The sequence below is a fragment of the Aquarana catesbeiana genome, linkage group LG03 (assembly GCF_042186555.1).
Source record: "Aquarana catesbeiana isolate 2022-GZ linkage group LG03, ASM4218655v1, whole genome shotgun sequence".
Taxonomy (NCBI): domain Eukaryota; kingdom Metazoa; phylum Chordata; class Amphibia; order Anura; family Ranidae; genus Aquarana; species Aquarana catesbeiana.
The window spans coordinates 648,506,698-648,525,952 of record NC_133326.1 but is presented as its reverse complement, the minus strand read 5'-3'; the positions used below and the strand labels follow the sequence as shown (position 1 = coordinate 648,525,952).

Genomic DNA, 19,255 nt, shown 5'->3' with positions numbered 1-19,255 from the left:
CCACCCCTTGTCCCGGCCCTGCTTGCATATGTCAATGATGTCATCACACATGTAACATGTGTTACATATATTGCATCATCACACATGTATGTGCGCAACATCATGTGACACAATTACATCACATGTTTTAAAATGCTAATATTGCTTCCAAGATCACAGCCATTTTTACAGAGTAGGTCACCTCTCTTTCTTACCATGTTCCTTCGAAAAGGTGCACCTTCTTAATTTTAGATAAGGACCCATTATACATAATATCTTATGGGCCTTAAATATTATATAAAGGCTTTCTAATTTTAAATCTTTTTGCCAGCCACAAAAAAAAAAACAGTGATCAATTTCCTCTAACATACCAAACACAAATTAGCTCTAACATACTGAACACACACGTTCCCCCTCTTCAGGTAAGCTGTGTTAGGGTGCCAAACAGGAGGTGCTTGGGGAACACCCATTCCTTGATTTCCTCCGCAATTACTGAATCTGAAAGCAATAGTGTTGATTTACTAAAACTAAAGCACTTAGAATCTGGTGCAGCTCTGCATGGTAGTCAATCAGCTTCTAACTTCAGCTTGTTCAATTAAGTTTGACAAAAAAACCTGGAAGCTGATTGGTTTCTGTGCAGAGCTGCACGAGATTGTGCACATAAGGTGAGTACAGGTAAGAAAACAGTTGGTCCACACATTAGTGGTATTGCCACAGATTTTGGAGTGAGAGCAATAATTTCATGACCATAATTGACAGTTAACTCTTAATAAATAATAAGTGAAGACTTTCACAATTTTGGGTGCTATAGTTTTTCACCATTTCATTGACGTGCTCAGTTTTAAGAAATGCTTGCTATATTATTTACCTGACATAACCCCATCTATTATATTTTATCAAAAATACATTTGTGCACACTAAAAATCATTTCAGTGTATTTTCAGAAAACACGTTTGCTTAACAGCTGCTCAAATATCGTGTGACAGAAAGAAGTTTAACTGCCGTCATTTTATTCTACAGGGCATCTGCTTTCAGAAAACATAATTCTTTGGGTGTTTTAACAATTTTCTAGCAAAAAATGCATATTTTAACAGGTGTGCGAAAATTTTTCAAATTGCCCTGGACATTAAGTGGTTAAAGTAGAACCGTGGTTTGGTTAGAGAATTCAAATATTTGGAAGCTGTAAAAAAAACTTTGAAACAAGCTCTTACTGATTTCTGTAGCTACAGACACTGTGCAGTAATTCATCCTCAAGGCTTATGCCCCGTACACACGATCGGAATTTACATTGAAAAAACCTTGGATGGTTTTTCCGTCAGAATTCCGCTCAAGCTTGCCTTGCATATACACGGTTAAACAAAAGTTCTCAGAACTTTCGACCGTCAAGAACGCAGTGACGTACAACACTACGACGAGCCGAGAAAATGAAGTTCAATGCTTCTGAGCATGCATCGAATTGTTTCCGAGCATGCGTAGGAATTTTGCGCGTCGGAATTGCTACAGACGATCGGAATTTCCGATAGGAACTTTTTCCGTCGGAAAAATAGAGAACCTGCTCTCAGTCTTTTGCTGGCAGAAATTCTGCCAGCAAAAGTCTGATGGAGCATACACACGGTCGGAATTTCCGACCAAAAGCTCACATCGGACTTTTGCTGGCGGAATTTCCGATCGTGTGTACGGGGCATAACAACAAAAAGTACTTGTTCCGATCATGTGTACGGGGTTTTTGAAAAGCACATGGCAGACATGCAGAAATATCCCCATTTATACAGCCTTCTTATTTTCTTCTATAGGCACAGTGGCCATCGATCTTCAGGGGTCAAGAAGCCCAGAGAGTGTTGATGGCAACTTGCTAAGCCCACCGGCTGACTCCACTCATAAAAGAAAGCACAGCATCGATCCTGTGCCTGACTTAATTGATGGTGATACCAGCACATCCTTCGACCTTTTGAGTGACCAGTCTGAGGATGAGATCAGTCAGTCAGATGAAGAGCTGGGCTTTTACAATGAGTAAGCTGATGACAATGTGTAGAGGGTAATATGGAATTTTCATAAATGCCCGAAAGTCTCATTCTCTAATTCTTCTCTTTCAGCTGGGTAAAGGGCTATCCCTCTAACACACCTTACATTGGCAGCTCACCCACTTTATGTCACTTACTCCAGCAAAAGAGTCCATACTGCTGTCTGCGACTTGATAAGGTAATATAGGCATGTACTCGGATTATGTATTCTATTTACTGTATAAGTATTTCATCACATCTTATAAATTTGCTCTTTAAAAGTATGGTTGGATTCTTGCTTATTATCATATATAAGTCAAGGATCGATATCTGCTGCTCACATTCTTGCTGTTGAGGAACGTCCAAAGGATGTTACCTCCAAATGGGAAGCTTTGGGTTCTGATGCATATTGAAAACCAATGACCCACTACATCTAACAAAAGGGAAAAAGCTTGTGCCACAGAAATCAGCTAAAACATATAAACTTAATTGTTACTGATGAAAAACAGCCATGAAAATCCATGAAACAGCCATGAAAATCGAACGTGTTTTAGCCACCAGGCCTTAATCATGGCAGGCATGATCACATGATCGTAATAGCTTGGATGCACCTGTTCTACTACATCTAATGTTTAATAACATCAATTTACACACAAATTCTACACACAGCATTAAAAAACTTGCGGCCATGAAATCCTCTGTTACAGCCATTCTCAACCAGGGTTCTGTGGAACTCTAAGGTTCATCCAGAGATTGCTAGAGGTTCATTGAGCTGTGGCTGATTGACCTCCTATCAGCATGTTTCCTGGGCCAACACTACTTGGCAGATCTAGCAGCATGACACAATGAACTGTCTGTAAGGGTGGTGTTCTGACCACCACTGTGAAGGACATATTCTTCCCACTGACCACAAATGTAAGGGAGGCATTTTCTCACTGTTAAATACATTTTAGCAGGGGTTCCCTGAGTCTTAAACACTTTTTCAAGGGTTCCTCTGGGGTAAAGAGGTTGAGAAAGGCTGCTTTATTAGCTGACAAGAAAATGATACTCCATCATAAGGAAAGGGGGAAACATTTTTGATCTAGGGTCAGAGCTGCCACAGTGGATCAGGTAGCGGTTTATTCACCTGCGATCACACCAAAAAATCAGAGAACTACAGAGGCAAAAATCATTGCTATGGGGGCTGGGGACATGGCAGCATCAGAGGCAATGTCATAGGTTTTTTTCATAGTGTGCCAAGGATTAGTCACGCAACAGACACCTTGCTCATTGGTAGAGGTTCATTCAAGCACCTTAAATTGGCTATAAGCTATCAATATGGCTGAGCATCAGAATAAGGTGCCTGCAAGAATTATTTAAATCTTGTAAAAGTTCAGGGATCCCCCTATCCTGGGCATAGCATCAACACACTGTAGGTTTCAATTCCTCTTAGCCCCAGGACCTGCCCCACTAGCATGTTCCACCTAATATTCTCTCAGTCTAACCTGGTAGTGCTACTATAGTAAGAGGCAAACAATATGGAGGGGCATCACCTCATAGCACTTCTAAAGCAGCATTTCCCAACCTTTTTTTCAGTCACTGAACCCTTTAAAAGAAAAAAAATCTTGAGGTACCCCAGTGTAAGGTGTAAAAAGCATGTATGTTACTTTTCAATGGGAAACCTTAGCCTGGAACAATGCACACAACCCTCTTGATGAAATCAACTTCACATCAGAAGCTCTCCTTCACACCAGGGGTTCCCTCATCACATCAGCTCCTCCTATAAAAAAAGGGGTTCCCTCATCCCATCGGCCCCCTCCTTCACGTCAGGGGTTCCCTTAACACATCGGCCCCTTCTTCACATCAGGGGTTCCCTCATTCCATTAGCCCCCTCCTTCACTTTAGAAGACCCCTTCACATCAGTGCCCCCCCCCCAACCATATCACATCAGAGATCCCTACACATGAGAAGCCCCCCCCCCCCATCACATAAGAGGTTCCCCATTATGTTAGAGGCCCTTCCATAACATCAGAGACCCTCCTTCACTTTAGAGTAACTGCTTCACATTAGAGGCCCACTATACATCAGAGGCCCCCCTATACATGAGAGCTCCTCATCACATCAGAGTTGCCCCTATACATCAAAGGCTCCCTGTATATCAAAGGTCCCTATACATGAGTCCCCCTCACATCAGAGCACCCTCATCAGAGCCCCCCAATTACAAAGTCTGCCCATCCCAAAGTACCCCAGTCACAAAGGCTCCTCATCACAAAGCTCCCCAACCCCCTGTTCCCCTTATCGCAAAGCTTCCCAATCACATAGTCCCCTCTTTGCATCAGAGCCCTAGCTTTTAGCTCCAGCAGCACAACAGAGGGCAGGAGGTTGGAGGGAGTCTGGAGGAGGCAGACCTTCATTTTCTCCTGAATGCTGTGGCAGACCTGCATTCCATCAGCCCTGGATCAGAGTCAAGCTCTGCCATGATGGGGGCAAGCTGGCCTCCATCACCATAGTAAAGAATGACGCCTTGGGCCCTCGCCCTAGATGATCATTGGCTGTTATACTGCTGATGGTAAGCCCACCCAAACCATGTCAACTCATGAGGCTGATCCTGGCCAAGTTGGGTCCTGTGCTTGTGGCACCCTGGTTGATATACACTGTTCTAAAGTACCCTAAATATTGGAACACTGGAATAACCAATAGCATGTACTCACTCTTCACACAGTTTTATCTTATGTTACATTAAGTGAACTTTTTTTCCTGAATAGCATTACTAGTTCAGGAACTCATTTCCCGCTTGCACTGCTCATTACTTCAAATAAATACTAAAAGTACTCTAAACTCTTATTACATATATTGTGCTCTAAAACAATATTATAAGCATTCATCACTGTATTTGTAGATGTATTAAGGTGATGTCACTGTCTTTTGTTTTTTATGAAGAGTTGCCACCATTTCCCCTATGAAGATGCACGGGCATATGGCTTCAAGAACGCCCTGGTAATTGTATCAGCAGAGCGAGCGGGAAACGGATTGTACAACTTCATTGTTCCTCTCCGAGCATACTACAGAGCCAAGAAGGAGCTGAGCCCTATTATACTTCTCCTGGAAAACCCGTGAGAACCAGCTGGCAATTTAAAATATCATGCTCTTGTATTTAATTCTTTGTATTTATATTTGTGGCTGGAAAGGAAGGCGGCTGGAGGTAAACATAGGTAGACGAACTGCATTTTTACTGACCCCCCTTAAGCTGCAATAACAGCTGGACAGGGCTGTACACCTACTACAGCCTGTGATGCTTTGCGTCTCCCTGTTTTGTTCAGCAGGCAAAGCAACTGCTGAATACAACCCATTTAAGAAAATCAGGCTACGCCACAACCATCCTGCAACTGTTTGTAATGCATGCGGTTGTGGCACGGTGGTGTGGCATTTATAGGGTTAAAATAGATGGTGAGGAAGGAACATACCACCTCCTCACTGTCTGTCAAACACCTCTGAAACACAATCCAACACAGATCACTTTTCAGAAGGGTGACAAGATTTGCTGCATGTCTAAACTAGACATGTGCAGAATGAAAAAAATTTGTTTTATTTCGATTCGTTGCGTACAAAAATTAGTTTAATTAAATTAGTTTAATTTGTTTTCGGAATTCTTATTCGAATTTGAATTAAATGTAAATCTCAGGAATGGGCCACACTTACAATATAAATAAAAAAATATTTTTTATTTTGAGTATAAATATTAAAAAAAGAGGAATAAAAAGAGCATTACCGTCCCAAAACCTGCATAGCCTTTATCAGACACCATATCACATCTAATGATAGTTCATAGATAAATATATACGAGAACTTTACAATATAAACAAATGAGAATAGATCGTAGTTCCGGATGTGAACTCTCAACGCGTTTTGCGGTAAAGCGTCATCGTGAGTAGTTTTGGTGAGCTGCTGTGTATGCAGGGGGAAAATGTGTGCAGACATGGGAAAGAGTCCCCCAAGATGTAACGGAGACAAGCATCCAAAGACCCACCACACCAATGTGCCCGTATGGAGGGGTCATATACTGGGGGGGAGCCAAGATCCAGCGCCACCAATCCTCGTAACTCCGAGGTGAGAGTGCTGCTTAATAAGAGGGAATCACCAACCAAAGCAGAAGTTCATGAGTGGGTCTCCAGATATTAGAATACTTCTGACCCGCTCTTAACACAGCAGCCTACGTTCCCCATGTCCACTCCTGCCTTACAGTATCAGGAAAAGGACAGTAAAGGACATGCTTTTGGTTTGGCGTCTATTAATTTATCCCAATAAAATCCTAGTTCTCTGCACAATATCAGAATTAAAGAGGTTGTAAACCCTCAGAAACTCAGTGAAGTGACTGGCCTCAGGTGATACACAGAGATGAAACAAATCCTCCTATATATATTGTACCTGTTTATCTGCAGTTTTCTCTTCTCTACACCTGTTTAAAGTCCAGAATTGAAAAAAATGGTATGAGCAATCACAAAAAGGAGGCGAGAACTGAAGTTAAACTCTGCAGAGCTCTTTGAGGAGAGCTCTGAGAGCTGATTAGAAGGAAGGGACACCCCCTCCAAACAGCTCACAGGAAAAGAGCTGAGGCTGTCAATCACAGACTGTATGCAGGAGGTCCCTCCCCTCACCCCTTTTTACCTCTTGGTGTCAGGAAATTTTGTCAGAAGTGATTCATGCTGATAGTAGAGGACTAAAGCAGCAGGGACTTACTGGCCATTGTCACTTCTTCCTAACGTTGATAAACTCCTTAGGTTTTGAATGTCCTGGAAAAATCAAGGATACAATAAATGACACAGACAGGCACCCTCGGGTATTTCAACTTTGCACTTTTTTTTTTCAAAAGGAAATTTTGCTTGTTTGGCTGTACTTCTCTTGTGGATCACAGGAGTGCAGTTCGCTCTAGACTGTAACCCGTTTTCAGCAGACAGCGGGCTGAAGCCTGCTGTCGACTGATGCCACAGAGCTGGCTCAGGCATGATCACAATAATGAAGTCAGGATCCCCTCATCCCTCCACAGCCCAGTGCTCCAGTAAATGAGGTTGGGGGGGGCAGAGCAGACAGCGGTGACTGAAAGTCACCAGCTCTGTGCTCTGGGAGCCCTGAGAACCTAGTGATCGGCGGTGTTTGATCACTCGGCTCTAAGTCTTGGGGTCGGTGGGGGACTGATGCTGCATCCACCTAGGTAAGTATGATTCTGAAAAAAACACATACTTTTCTTTTAACCTTGGCCTAAGGCAATGTGACCAAAATCTGACATTCAGAAAAGCTCTTTTATGGCTAGATGTGAGCGTAAATATGAATTTGTGGGTTACCAAGTATGCAAATGTATGCCTATAAAATAGGCAGGAAACAGAATCAGCACTGGCTTATCTCTGTGTAAACAATGGCAGTCAAACACGTGTTCATACAGTTGACTGGCTAGATCTGCTTGTGCCATAGGAGGTTATTGCCCAAACAGGTCATCTCATACCTCATACACAGCTTTATTTAGTGCAACGGTAAAAGTTTCATACAGCTAAAGTCGGTCAAGTAACAATTGTATAACTCTTTTTCAGACCTGATACACAGTTCCTTGAGGCCATCTGCTGGTTTCCTCAGGTCTTTTACATGGTGGGATCCATTGACAAGTAAGTATTAAAAAAATACTATATACATGATAAAAAATAGGTATAATCCATTGCATCCAACAGATGTTAGGGTTCGAAATTCATCTTAGCTCACCCTATGCTATTGGTAATAGAGTTGAGCTTTCCATCCCATCTTCTGCCATCTTGCTTTGCATTAACATTTTACTGTAATAAGCAATTGTGTCTTAATCAACCAAGAATAACCTGGCACATACGGTACCCCACTCATTTAAAAGTTAGGCCTACACATAAGTAGGTCTATATGCGCTTGAACCTCCCAAATATTGGCTCATCGGATTATCAGTGTGTTCCTGAACCTTCTCTGATCTCCCTCTGTTTCACATTCCCAGCACTAATCGAGATCTCACAAGGCTGAGTGGATAATGTCTTCAAAAACACTGATGCCATGGTATTTCCCCCTGACAGTTATAGCAGCAAAAGTGAAGTTGTGTTTTGAGAGGATCTTTGATTCTCACAACCCCAGTTCTACAGTGTGTAGATGAAGGGTCTAGAACAGTGGTCTCCAAACTGTGGCCTACAGATTTACAGGTTAGACATTTCTTTCACTCTAAATCCCCAACCTTGACCCTTGATAAACCAACCGCCTTTGAATACCTATGCGCTTAGGGCCCTTACCAACCACATTTAATATCCTATATATACCGTATCCTCCATGAGTCGACCCCTCTTTCGGAGACCACACACCACTATATGAGAAGATGGTCCTATTTACTGGGCCGATCTAACATGGTACAGGTATGGGACAGAATTTTTACATAGTTACATAGTTACATAGTTACATAGTAGGTGAGGTTGAAAAAAGACACAAGTCCATCAAGTCCAACCTATGTGTGTGTGATTATGTGTCAGTATTGCATTATATATCCCTGTATGTTGCGGTCATTCAGGTGCTTTCAGGTGCTTATCTAATAGTTTCTTGAAGCTATCAATGCTCCCCGCTGAGACCACCGCCTGTGGAAGGGAATTCCACATCCTTGCTGCTCTTACAGTAAAGAACCCTCTACGTAGTTTAAAGTTAAACCTCTTTTCTTCTAATTTTAATGAGTGGCCACGAGTCTTGTCAAACTCTCTTCTCCGAAAAAGTTTTATCCCTATTGTGGGGTCACCAGTACGGTATTGGTAAATTGAAATCATATCCCCTCTCAAGCGTCTCTTCTCCAGAGAGAATAAGTTTAGTGCTCGCAACCTTTCCTCATAACTAAGATCCTCCAGACCCTTTATTAGCTTTGTTGCCCTTCTTTGTACTCGCTCCATTTCCAGTACATCCTTCCTGAGGACTGGTGCCCAGAACTGGACAGCATACTCCAGGTGCGGCCGGACCAGAGTCTTGTAGAGTGGGAGAATTATCGTTTTATCTCTGGAGTTGATCCCCCTTTTAATGCATGCCAATATTCTGTTTGCTTTGTTAGCCATTCATCTACTAGGACCCCCAGGTCCTTTTCCATCCTAGATTCCCCCAGAGGTTCTCCCCCCATTTGGTCCTCTATTTTTAAGTCCTCCAAATGTGTTACTCAAAGGGAGACATCCATTAGGATTCTCATGTTCTGGTATAAATCTCCTGATGTAATTCACAAATATGAACCCTCACTCTTACCACGCTGTTGGCGCTGCGAAACTGACACAGGTTCTTTGTTGCATATTTTTTGGCAATGTTCCCTGATACAACCCTTTTGGCATGATGTGAGCCTACTTATACAGAAGGTGGTGGATGTGTCCCTTCCGCTAGATCCTTTAAATTGTTTGTTGGGCCTTCCTCTTTCAGGCGTTACCAAAAAAGCAAACCGGCTAATCTCTTACATTTTGTTAGCTGCCAAAAGGCTTATTCCATTGTGCTGGCTGTCCAACGCGCCTCCTCCGTGGTCCAGATTTCTGCACCTGGTGGCTGAGACCCGGAGGATGGAGTTTTTAACTGCTTCTGTACACGATTCAATTCCCCAATTTAATAAAGTTTGGGAACCTTGGGATTTATCGGAATATGGGACTCCTGTGCCAACCACCACATCCTAAATTGCATTAACATTATATTATTTTTGTTCATATTCCCTCTTCCCTTCCCCATTTCTGTATATAGCAATTGATGCCTTATTGGATTTCTATTGCTTATTTTATACCCTCCATAAAAACCATTGTCTTTTATATCTTCATGATTGCTCTCTGGTTTTGGATTCTAATATCTACCTATGAGTTGTTTATTTTATATAATTTTGATAAATGATACAGTTCACCCCTGTGCCCTGTTTCTGTGGACACTGTTTACCTTTATCTACTTTTTCTATGTTGTCTCCTTTTTTTTCATTGTGTTTGTTAACATTACATTTTCATTACTGATGCATTGTGCATTATGTAACAAGTTTATATATGTCTTTTTATAACCCAATAAAAATACAATTTTGAAAAAAAACTGTGGCCTACAGGCCAGATGCTGCCCTTTGCCTTGCCTTTATCTGGCACAATTCCTCACACTGTCACAAAGGACAGCAAACTGGCTCTTTGTTTAGAAAGATTGGAGACCCCTGGTTTAGAATATATAAACAGCTAGTCTAATATACTTTATTATTAAAAAAAAAAAATCGAAAACAGAATGCGCTTGCCAGCAACAGTGACTAGCCTAGCACATTTCAAGAGAATCTTTATCAAAGGCAGCTGCATGTTGTTTGTGAGAATAAAAGTTCCCCTTGGAACATGAGTCCACCTTTGATGCCAGAATTTCCTAATGCCCAACTCCCTGAGTTCTATAATCAAAAACAGCTTTTGCTGAAGCAGACCACTGACCTGAGACAGTACTGTTCTGGCCCTGTTAATGAGGTCCAATAAGTCAAAATAACAAGTAATAAAGAATGCGTAACACGCTAAATCTTCTTTGGATTTGCGAACTAAAGTCCATCAGCTTTGAGGCAAAATAAATACTAATAAACACGGAGATGACAGCGCTCATAGTGAAAATTACAGCTCATGGGTTGATGTTCTCATTCAATAGCAAGGATGCTTTAAAGGACACCAGTTGGAACTTACATAATATAGTAGGTACCTCCAGATGCTATAGAATGTAAGCATCCAGGTAACTCCAAAACTCTGGGTGCTTTGAAATGCAATACTAACCAAGCTGCTATCAGTGTTGTCAACCTACCAGACTAAAATTTACTGGCACAGCCAAGCTTTTACTGGCATTTCCAAAAGTTTAAAATTACAGTTTTAAGTACAAAATGTAGTATTTAGGCTACAAATATGCAATTATCAATATGATTTAAGGTACATATTAATGCAAAAAACATATTTCTTATTTTATTATCAATATAGTAGGTAGCTCAGGGACAGGCCTCAGAAGCAGTGGTGGCTGGTAGTCGGGGGGGGGGGGGGGGGGCGGCGGCAGACCGACTTGACCACAGACTTCCCCCTGCCGTTTCAGCTGGCCACCCAACACTAGCCCCCCCCCTTGCTTGAGAGTGCCGCCGAACACCATTGACCCATTGACAACAGCAACCACCCCCACGCTCGCCCTCACCGCCAGGCCCGTACTCAACCCGTGCAGGTCACGGCTGCGGCGGCGGCTTCCCGACTCCGTCTCCTCCCCATTCCAGACATCGCTTCTCCTCCCAGCCAATTGGGTCTTTGGACTCCCGGCCAATGGGGTTGCCTGGTCAGGAGGAGAAACAGGAAGACATTAGCCAGTATTGATTCGCTAATGTCACACAACAGGGTGGGCTTGGGACGCAGTGCTCTGCACCCCAAGCCCACCCTTTTTTGAAGCCAATTTGAGCCTCAGGTTCTAATCATGTGCTTCTAAAAAAAAAAAAAATCCATAAAAAAATATGCGTCCGGTACCCTGTATGGAGATTAGGGGGCGGGGCGCATAGATTAGGGGGGGTGGAGCCCATGTGCCCCTAATGAGCGGCTGCCACTGCTCAGGAGGGCAAGAAATTAGCATGAGCGGCACACACACATAAAACTGACTCTCAAAGGGACACTGATACCAGTGCGCAGCAGCACAGATGATGATGACATCTCACCAACATGACACGTCCCCTCCTAAGTCACTGTGACAGTCTCACTCCATGCCAGGTGGTCCCTTCAGTCCACTACAGTCAAAACAACACTTACAGTCCTGCTCCCGGCTTGCTTTGCTCTGGTCCCACAGACCCACACACGAGGCTCTGGCTGCTCTGCCCAGCTCTCTTGCACCATGACATCACACGACACGCTCAGGCACTGCCTCCACCAGACCAACACCAAGCAATCTCCTTGAGATTAAATAATAAAAGATATCAATGGTGTTGTGGTAACTTGACACACAAAACACACACAAAAATAGTCTGGAGTAAAACTAAAAATAACATTAAACAAAGATCAGCCTTGGAAAAAATACAAACATAAAATCTAAACCAAAAATGGCTTTAAATAAAAAAAAAGAAAACAAAAAAAAAATTCTGTCAGATGTGACAAATAACAATATATTCAGGGAATCCCAAGAAAAAAACAAAATAATAAGTTTGTGAGAAGTGTGTGTGAATATGAGCAGCAAAACGACTTAATTCTTGTCACATTATAAAGAAGAAGAGAGTGCGCTGTATTAAACCATTTTTAACATTGCAGCGTGACGAAAGTGCTGTATCCATTGCGAACTCTAAGTTTACCAGACCGAGCTTTTCCGTGTCGAAAATTCTTCTGAGCATGCGTGGCACTTTGTGCGTCGGAACAGGCCACACACGGTCGGAATTGACGTGATCAGACTTTGTTGTTGGAAAATTTTATCTCCTGCTCTCCAACTTTGTGTGTCGGAAAATCCGATGGAAAATGTCCGATGGAGCCCACACACGGTCGGAATTTCCGACAACATGCTCCGATCGGACATTTTCCATCGGAAAATCCGACCGTGTGTACGGGGCATAAGGCAAAAAGCAAAAAAAAAAAAAAAACCCTTGGTGTATCTTTTTACATCCAACTCCTGGAGGAGTGCTTCTAAAACCTCCCTGAAACATGGAGAACGGGTGTGTGTACCCACCCCTACCTTCCACAAGGCAATATTTATTGCCTCAACCAATGGCCAGATTAGAGCATTTCCGTGTGGATGCAGATGGTAGGCTATTGGTAAAGTGGTACCTTATGATGTTTTTATTTAGCATTATTCTTACTTATTATTCCATGCAGGCAAAACAGGTACATTTTACAAAGTTTTTGCACTTTTGTGTTATTTGAAAACAGCATGGCATAAACTGGAATATCTCTTTAAGCCTACAATGCTACCTAGTTATGTCTGTAACACTTATACACGATGGCTTGGGCACGAAATACATATGGAGTAAAACCTGTTACATTTTGTAAGATCAAGAACAATGTCCTCTTCCCATATTATGACACATGTCAGAGTGTTTGATAGCTCACAGCATGGATTACTCATCAAGACCTTTCTGAGAAGCATTTGTCTTTAATTCCAGTTTAATTTTTCTGAAAAGTTTGCAGAATATATATCTATATATATATAGATATATATATAGATATATATATGTAAAATACAATTTGAGGCCGTCAATCATTCTAAACTTTTAAAAGTAAAAATCCTGTCTATGAGCATACAGAACACTATTTTACTGAGAAAACCCTCCTCAACTGTAACCCACTGTCCAATGACAGTGCCTCAATGGATAATAAGGTTTGTTTATTCATTGGGCAGTGGATGGCAGTTGGTGATGCGTGGCCTAAAGCCTAGTACACACTATCAGTTTTCTTTTTGTTCAACCCATCCCTACCCCACTGAGCTGTTATGTTCTGACAGTTGGATGTCCCCTAAGAACACTCCGGCCATTGGCTGAGAATGCTGGTCAGGAGCCGGTCGGCCGCTGATTTTCCAGCATCCATGTCCGACAGAAGCCAAACGAACAGCCGGCTTCTGTTGGACCGGTTGCCATATACATGGGTCGAATGCCGGTGTCTTGCCGGGAAAGTTCCCCCGGCGGATAAGGACCCCCCTGTACTGCGCAGGCGCAGCGCTTGCGCAGTACGAACGACTAAGGAGCCGCCGAAAATAGCCGAAGCTCAAAACCTTCAATCAGCTGTACACGGCGCCTGCACCCTGGGTCCAGGTTCAAGCCCCACCATCCAAGTGGACCTAGAGGGAGAATAAAAATGTGCCGAGCGAAGCAAAGCGGTGCCCGAAGCGTGGCGAGCAAAGCGAGCCCGCGAGGGGCCCTCTTACAGGCACCGTGTACAGCTGATTTCTATTCTATTCGGCTTTGGCTATTTCTGCCAGCTCCTACTGCGCAAGCGCTGCGCCTGCGCAGTAGAGGGGGGTCCTTATCCTCCGAGGGGAACTTTCTTGGCAGAAAACCGGCTATCTTTTATTGAACCAGCTGATGTCACCCGACATTCGGAGCCACTGTACTAACTATGTGAAGTTAGTGCAGCAATCTACTCCGCTGCACTGACTTCCCCCCGTCAGAACACTCTAATCGTGCTCTCTGCCATTGGCTGAGAGCGCTGATCGGGAGGTGGTCGGCTGCTGGTTTTCAAGCATGCTCATCCGACAAACCTGCATACACATGGGCCGAATGTCAGTGTTTTTTTTAACCAGCCGATGTCTCTTGGCATTTGGCCCGTGTGTACCGGGCTTTGCAGGATTCTTTTTGTTAGCATATGAACACTGTGGTACAGCTGACTGGCAGAACAGAGACTGTAGACATGATACACCAGACGATTAGAGATTGTATGCATGACAAAAAATAAAGTCAGAAACTGTAGACATGATGCAGGAGATGGTCAGAAACTGCAAACCTGATACAGGAGAAGGTAAAAGACTCTACGCATGAAGCAGGAAATAGTCAGAGACTGCAGTCTTGATCCAGGAGTTTTTTTTGAGACTGCATACATTATAGAGTGTATATCCAGAGACTGCAGACATGATACAGGAGGTGGTCAGAGACTGCAGACATGATACAGGAGATGGTCAGAGACTGTACATGTGATACAGGAGGTGGTCAGAGACTGCAGACATGATACAGGAGATGGTCAGAGACTGTACATGTGATACAGGAGGTGGTCAGAGACTGCAGACATGATACAGGAGATGGTCAGAGACTGTACATGTGATACAGGAGGTGGTCAGAGACTGCAGACATGATACAGGAGATGGTCAGAGACTACATGTAATACAGGAGATGACCATATATTGGATACGTGATACAGGAGATAATTAAAGAATGCACACATGATACAGGAGATAATCAGAGACTGCAGACATGATACAGAAGATAGTCAGAGACTGCAGACATGATACAGAAGATAGTCAGAGACTGCATACATGCAATAGGGGATCACCAGAGGCAGGTGGCAGGCTACAGGAAATTATTACAGACTGCTAACATGCTGTAGGAGTGGTTTGAGACTATAGACTTGGGAAGACAGTGAAAGATTTTACCATGAAACTGCCTGAGATCACTGCTATTACATCGCTTTTACAAGTCAATGCCCCCACGTGTATGTGCTCTATGGGTCCCTAAAAAATTACTATTACTATTTTTAAATTACTATTTACAGTGGAACCTCGGATTGCGAGTAATGCAGTTAACGAGCAGGATTCAAGCCTCTGCGGTGTGCAGTACCGCATTTGGCTAGAGGTGCGGGGGCACCGTTGACACTCAGAGCAGTTCAGAGCCACTCGGAAATACTCGGAAACATTCTCCTGGAACAGATTATGCTCGTAATCCAAGGTTCCACTGTATATACTTTTTATTACTTTTTTGATATATCTCTCAGAAAGAACTATTATACCAGGTCAGTGGGAAAAAAGAGAAAGGTGAATGGACAACAGAGAAAACATAAGAAAGGTGAAAAAAATTTAATCAAACCTTTTAAATAGCAGAGGTCTCCCTAACAAATGTTCTTCCTACACTGATGGGGCCTGAGGTCTGAACAATAAGTGACACAAGGCTCTAATCCCTGGGCCCCAGGTTGAGAATCACTTAATATGTCTCTGCAGATTCTCATTTATCTAGGCTAGTAGCGCATTCATTCTGTATACTAAAGATGTTTTTCAGCTTATCCAGGTCACATCTTCAATTCTTGGAACGAAATAGCATTCTGGATCTGCGAAACATCTTCAACATCACAGAACAAGTCTAATTGAATGAGACTAACTGTTAGCTATCATTTTATACCTTCATAGTAGTAAAAGGTTCCTATACTATGCACCCAATCTTTACACCGCAGGCACCAAATCCTTACAGCATTGGGACACTGGCAACAAAAACAAATTGAAATACATCATTACAACTGTTCTGTAATTAAAAATTGTGACATGTACAGTGACTTTACATATTAGCATTATCAATGAAGAGTTCCATCTATTTTCATTGTATCGGGACTTCATTTTATTTTTGCAGATTTGCATACTTTTAAATTAAAAAATGTGATACAGGGGGGTCAGTTATATATATATTTGTGTGTTTTGTTTTCTGACCAACATGATATTATTCTCTCTGCAGTCTAGATGACATGCTACGGTGTGGTGTGAGCTACGCTGCACACATGGTGGTGGTCGGGGAAGAGAGCTCAATGATCGCAGAGGAGGATTATATGGCTGATGCACGGACCATCGTCAATGTACAGACCCTCTTCAGGTATAAAAACCTAATTTATACTCAGACAGGAAACCTGAACAGATAGGACAAGTATGGTTGCACCATTCAGTTGGTTGAAATTGATGCATATACACTGGATATAAAAAGTCTACACGCCCTTGTTAAAATGTCAGGTTTCTGTGATGTAAAAAAATGAAACAAAGATAAACCACCTTTAATGTGACCTATAAACTGTACTGTCTCAGTTGAACAACAATCTGAAATCTTTTAGGTGGAGGGAAGTAAAAATAAAAAAATAAAATAATATGGTTGCATAAGTGTGCACACCCTTAAACTAATACTTTGTTGAAGCACCTTTTGATTTTATTACAGCACTCAGTCTTTTTGGGTATGAGTCTATCAGCATGGCACATTTGTCTTGGCAATATTTGCCCACTCTTCTTTGCAAAAACACTCCGAATCTGTCAGATTGCGAGAGCATCGCCTGTGCACAGCCCTCTTCAGATCAACCCACAGATTTTCAATCGGATTCAGATCTGGGCTTTGGCTGGGCCATTCCAAAACTTTAATCTTCTTCTGGTGAAGCCATTTATTTGTTGATTTGGATGCATGCTTTGGGTCATTGCCATGCTGAAAGATAAAGTTCCTCTTCATTTTCAGCCTTCTAGCAGAAGCCTGAAAGTTTTGTGCCAATATTGACTGGTATTTGGAACTGTTCATAATTCCCTCTACCTTGACTATGGCCCCTGTTCCAGCTGAAGAAAAACAGCCCCAAACCATGATGCTGCCACCACCATGCTTCACTGTGGGTATGGTGTTCTTTTGGTGATGTGCAGTCTTGTTTTTGCACCAAAAATATCTTTTGGAATTATGGCAAAAAAAGTTCAACCATGGTATCATCAGACCGTAACACATTTTCCCAGATGCTTTTGGGAGACTTTGGATGCATTTTTGCAAAATTTAGCTGTGTTTGGTTTTTTCTTCGTAAGAAAAGGCTTCCGTCTTGCCAGTCTGCCCCATAGCCCAGATTGTTGTCACATGTACCACACAGCCAGTACTTGCCAGATGTTCCTGCAGCTCCTTTATTGTTGCTGTAGACCTCTTGGCAGCCTCCCTGACCAGTTTTCTTCTCATCTTTTCATCAAATTTTGGAGGAACATCCAGTTCTTGGTAATGTCACTGTTGTGCCATATTTTCTCCACTTGATGATGACTGTCTTCACTGTGTTCCATGGTATATCTAATGCCTTGGAAACTCTTTTGTACCCTTCTCCTGGCTGATACCTTTTAACAATGAAATCCCTCCGATGCTTTGGAAGCTTTCTACGGACCATTGCTTTTGCTGTAGGATGCGACTAAGAAAATGTCAAGAAAGACCTACTAGAACAGCTGAACTTTATTTGGGGTAAATCAGAGGCACGTTAAATGCTGGTAGGTGACTCCTACTTAACATGAGATTGAATGTGATTCCTTAATTCTGAACACAGGTACATCCCCAGTTATAAGAGGGTGTACACACTTATGCAACCGCATTATTTTAGTTTTTTATTTTTACCCCCCCCCAAAAGATTTCAATTTGTTTTTCAATTGAGTTGTACAGTTTATAGGTCACATTAAAGGTGGAAAAAGTTCTGAAATGATTTATCTTTGTCTTATTTTTTTACATCACAGAAACCTGACATTTTAACAGGGGTGTGTAGACTTTTTATATCCACTGTACTTACCCAAATATTTTAATGCTTTGGATCACTTTCCCTGGAGAGAAAATAAATGTTAGAGTTGAATTGCACCTGTGCCCAGACTATGGACATTAAACTATTTACATATTCTTAACAACCCAAAAATTAGATTTAAAGCAAGCCTCCACTGATTTCTCTAACCACATGTACTTTGAAATAATCCATTCTTAAATAACCTCAAAGATAACAGCAAAAACTCCAGAGTTGGGTTTCAGTCAGTTTCTAACCGCCTATAAACATCTTGACTTTATGTTTGCACAAGGCACTTTCAGGCACAAATTTTACCACTGATGAAGCCACAATAAGTGGTGAAACATGTAGGGTTTATTTGGGAAGCACTTTATGGTTTTCATTGATGGGAATGGTGCAATAAGAGAGAGTACTTTTTGAAAAGAGGCAGAAAGGGGAGCAATAAATATCACCAGTAGGGATAGTCCAAATGGACCCCTGTTCGGTTTGCACCAGAATTTCCAAACACTGTGAAAGTTCAGACCCGAATAATGAACCCCATTAAAGTCAATGGGACCCAAACGTAAAAAATAAAAAGTGCCCATTTTGAAGGCTTATATGCAAGTAATTGGGCATACAATGGTTATAGGGATCCAGGTCCTGCCCTGGGGAAATGTATCAATAAAAAAAAAAGTTTGTGAAAAATGTAGTTTTGAAATGAGAAGTGATTTTTTGATTTTTAAAGTGAAAGCCTAAAAATGAAAAATTCCTTCCAATATAGCGCCTGGGGGGTCCCCGTAGTCTATCTGTAAAGTGGCAGATCTGTACCATGTCTAGAATCTGCTACAGCAAATTGGATTTATAAAGCCCCAAAAAATGACATTTTTCCTGCAAGCTGACTTTATTTTTCTTAGCAACAGCTGGGGAGCCAGTGTGTATGATGAGGCCACAATGTAGTGCAATGGGAACAAGATTAGAGATTTTTTGGATACATTCTGGTGTCACTTTAACCTTGTATAGAAGTAACGGGTGCGTAAAAATTGGTCTTTGGGTGTCAGTGGCGCCTTCCTACCGTAACCCTATAGAGGTAACCTTGATGAAAGCAAGAATTGGCCTTGCTGTAAAAAATTGCAATGATATGCACCTGTCAAACCAGTGCAGAAAAATTGGTCTTTGGGTGTCGGTAGTGCCTTTCTACCGTAACCCTATAGAGGTAATCTTGATGAAAGCAAGAATTGGCCTTGCTGTAAAAAATTGCAATGATATGCACCTGTCAAACAGATGCAGAAAAATCGGTCTTTGGTGTCAGTGGCGCCTTCCCACCATAACCCTATAGAGGTGCTCTTGATGAAGGCAAAAAAAATT

The 19,255-nt window shown here is 42.2% G+C and overlaps 1 protein-coding gene across 3 annotated transcripts in view; it reads left to right on the top strand.

Annotated features, from left to right (window-relative positions):
- The window catches only part of LOC141133307 (potassium channel subfamily T member 2-like), a 411,333-nt gene that overhangs the window by 355,957 nt on the left and 36,121 nt on the right, over positions 1-19,255 (top strand). For all 3 annotated transcript variants that reach the window (XM_073622598.1, XM_073622596.1, XM_073622597.1), the window contains exons 19-23: positions 1,773-1,989; positions 2,073-2,178; positions 4,899-5,071; positions 7,541-7,612; positions 16,108-16,242. In XM_073622598.1, the coding sequence (XP_073478699.1) occupies positions 1,773-1,989; positions 2,073-2,178; positions 4,899-5,071; positions 7,541-7,612; positions 16,108-16,242 (703 nt within the window). The remainder of the gene's footprint in view (positions 1-1,772; positions 1,990-2,072; positions 2,179-4,898; positions 5,072-7,540; positions 7,613-16,107; positions 16,243-19,255) is intronic.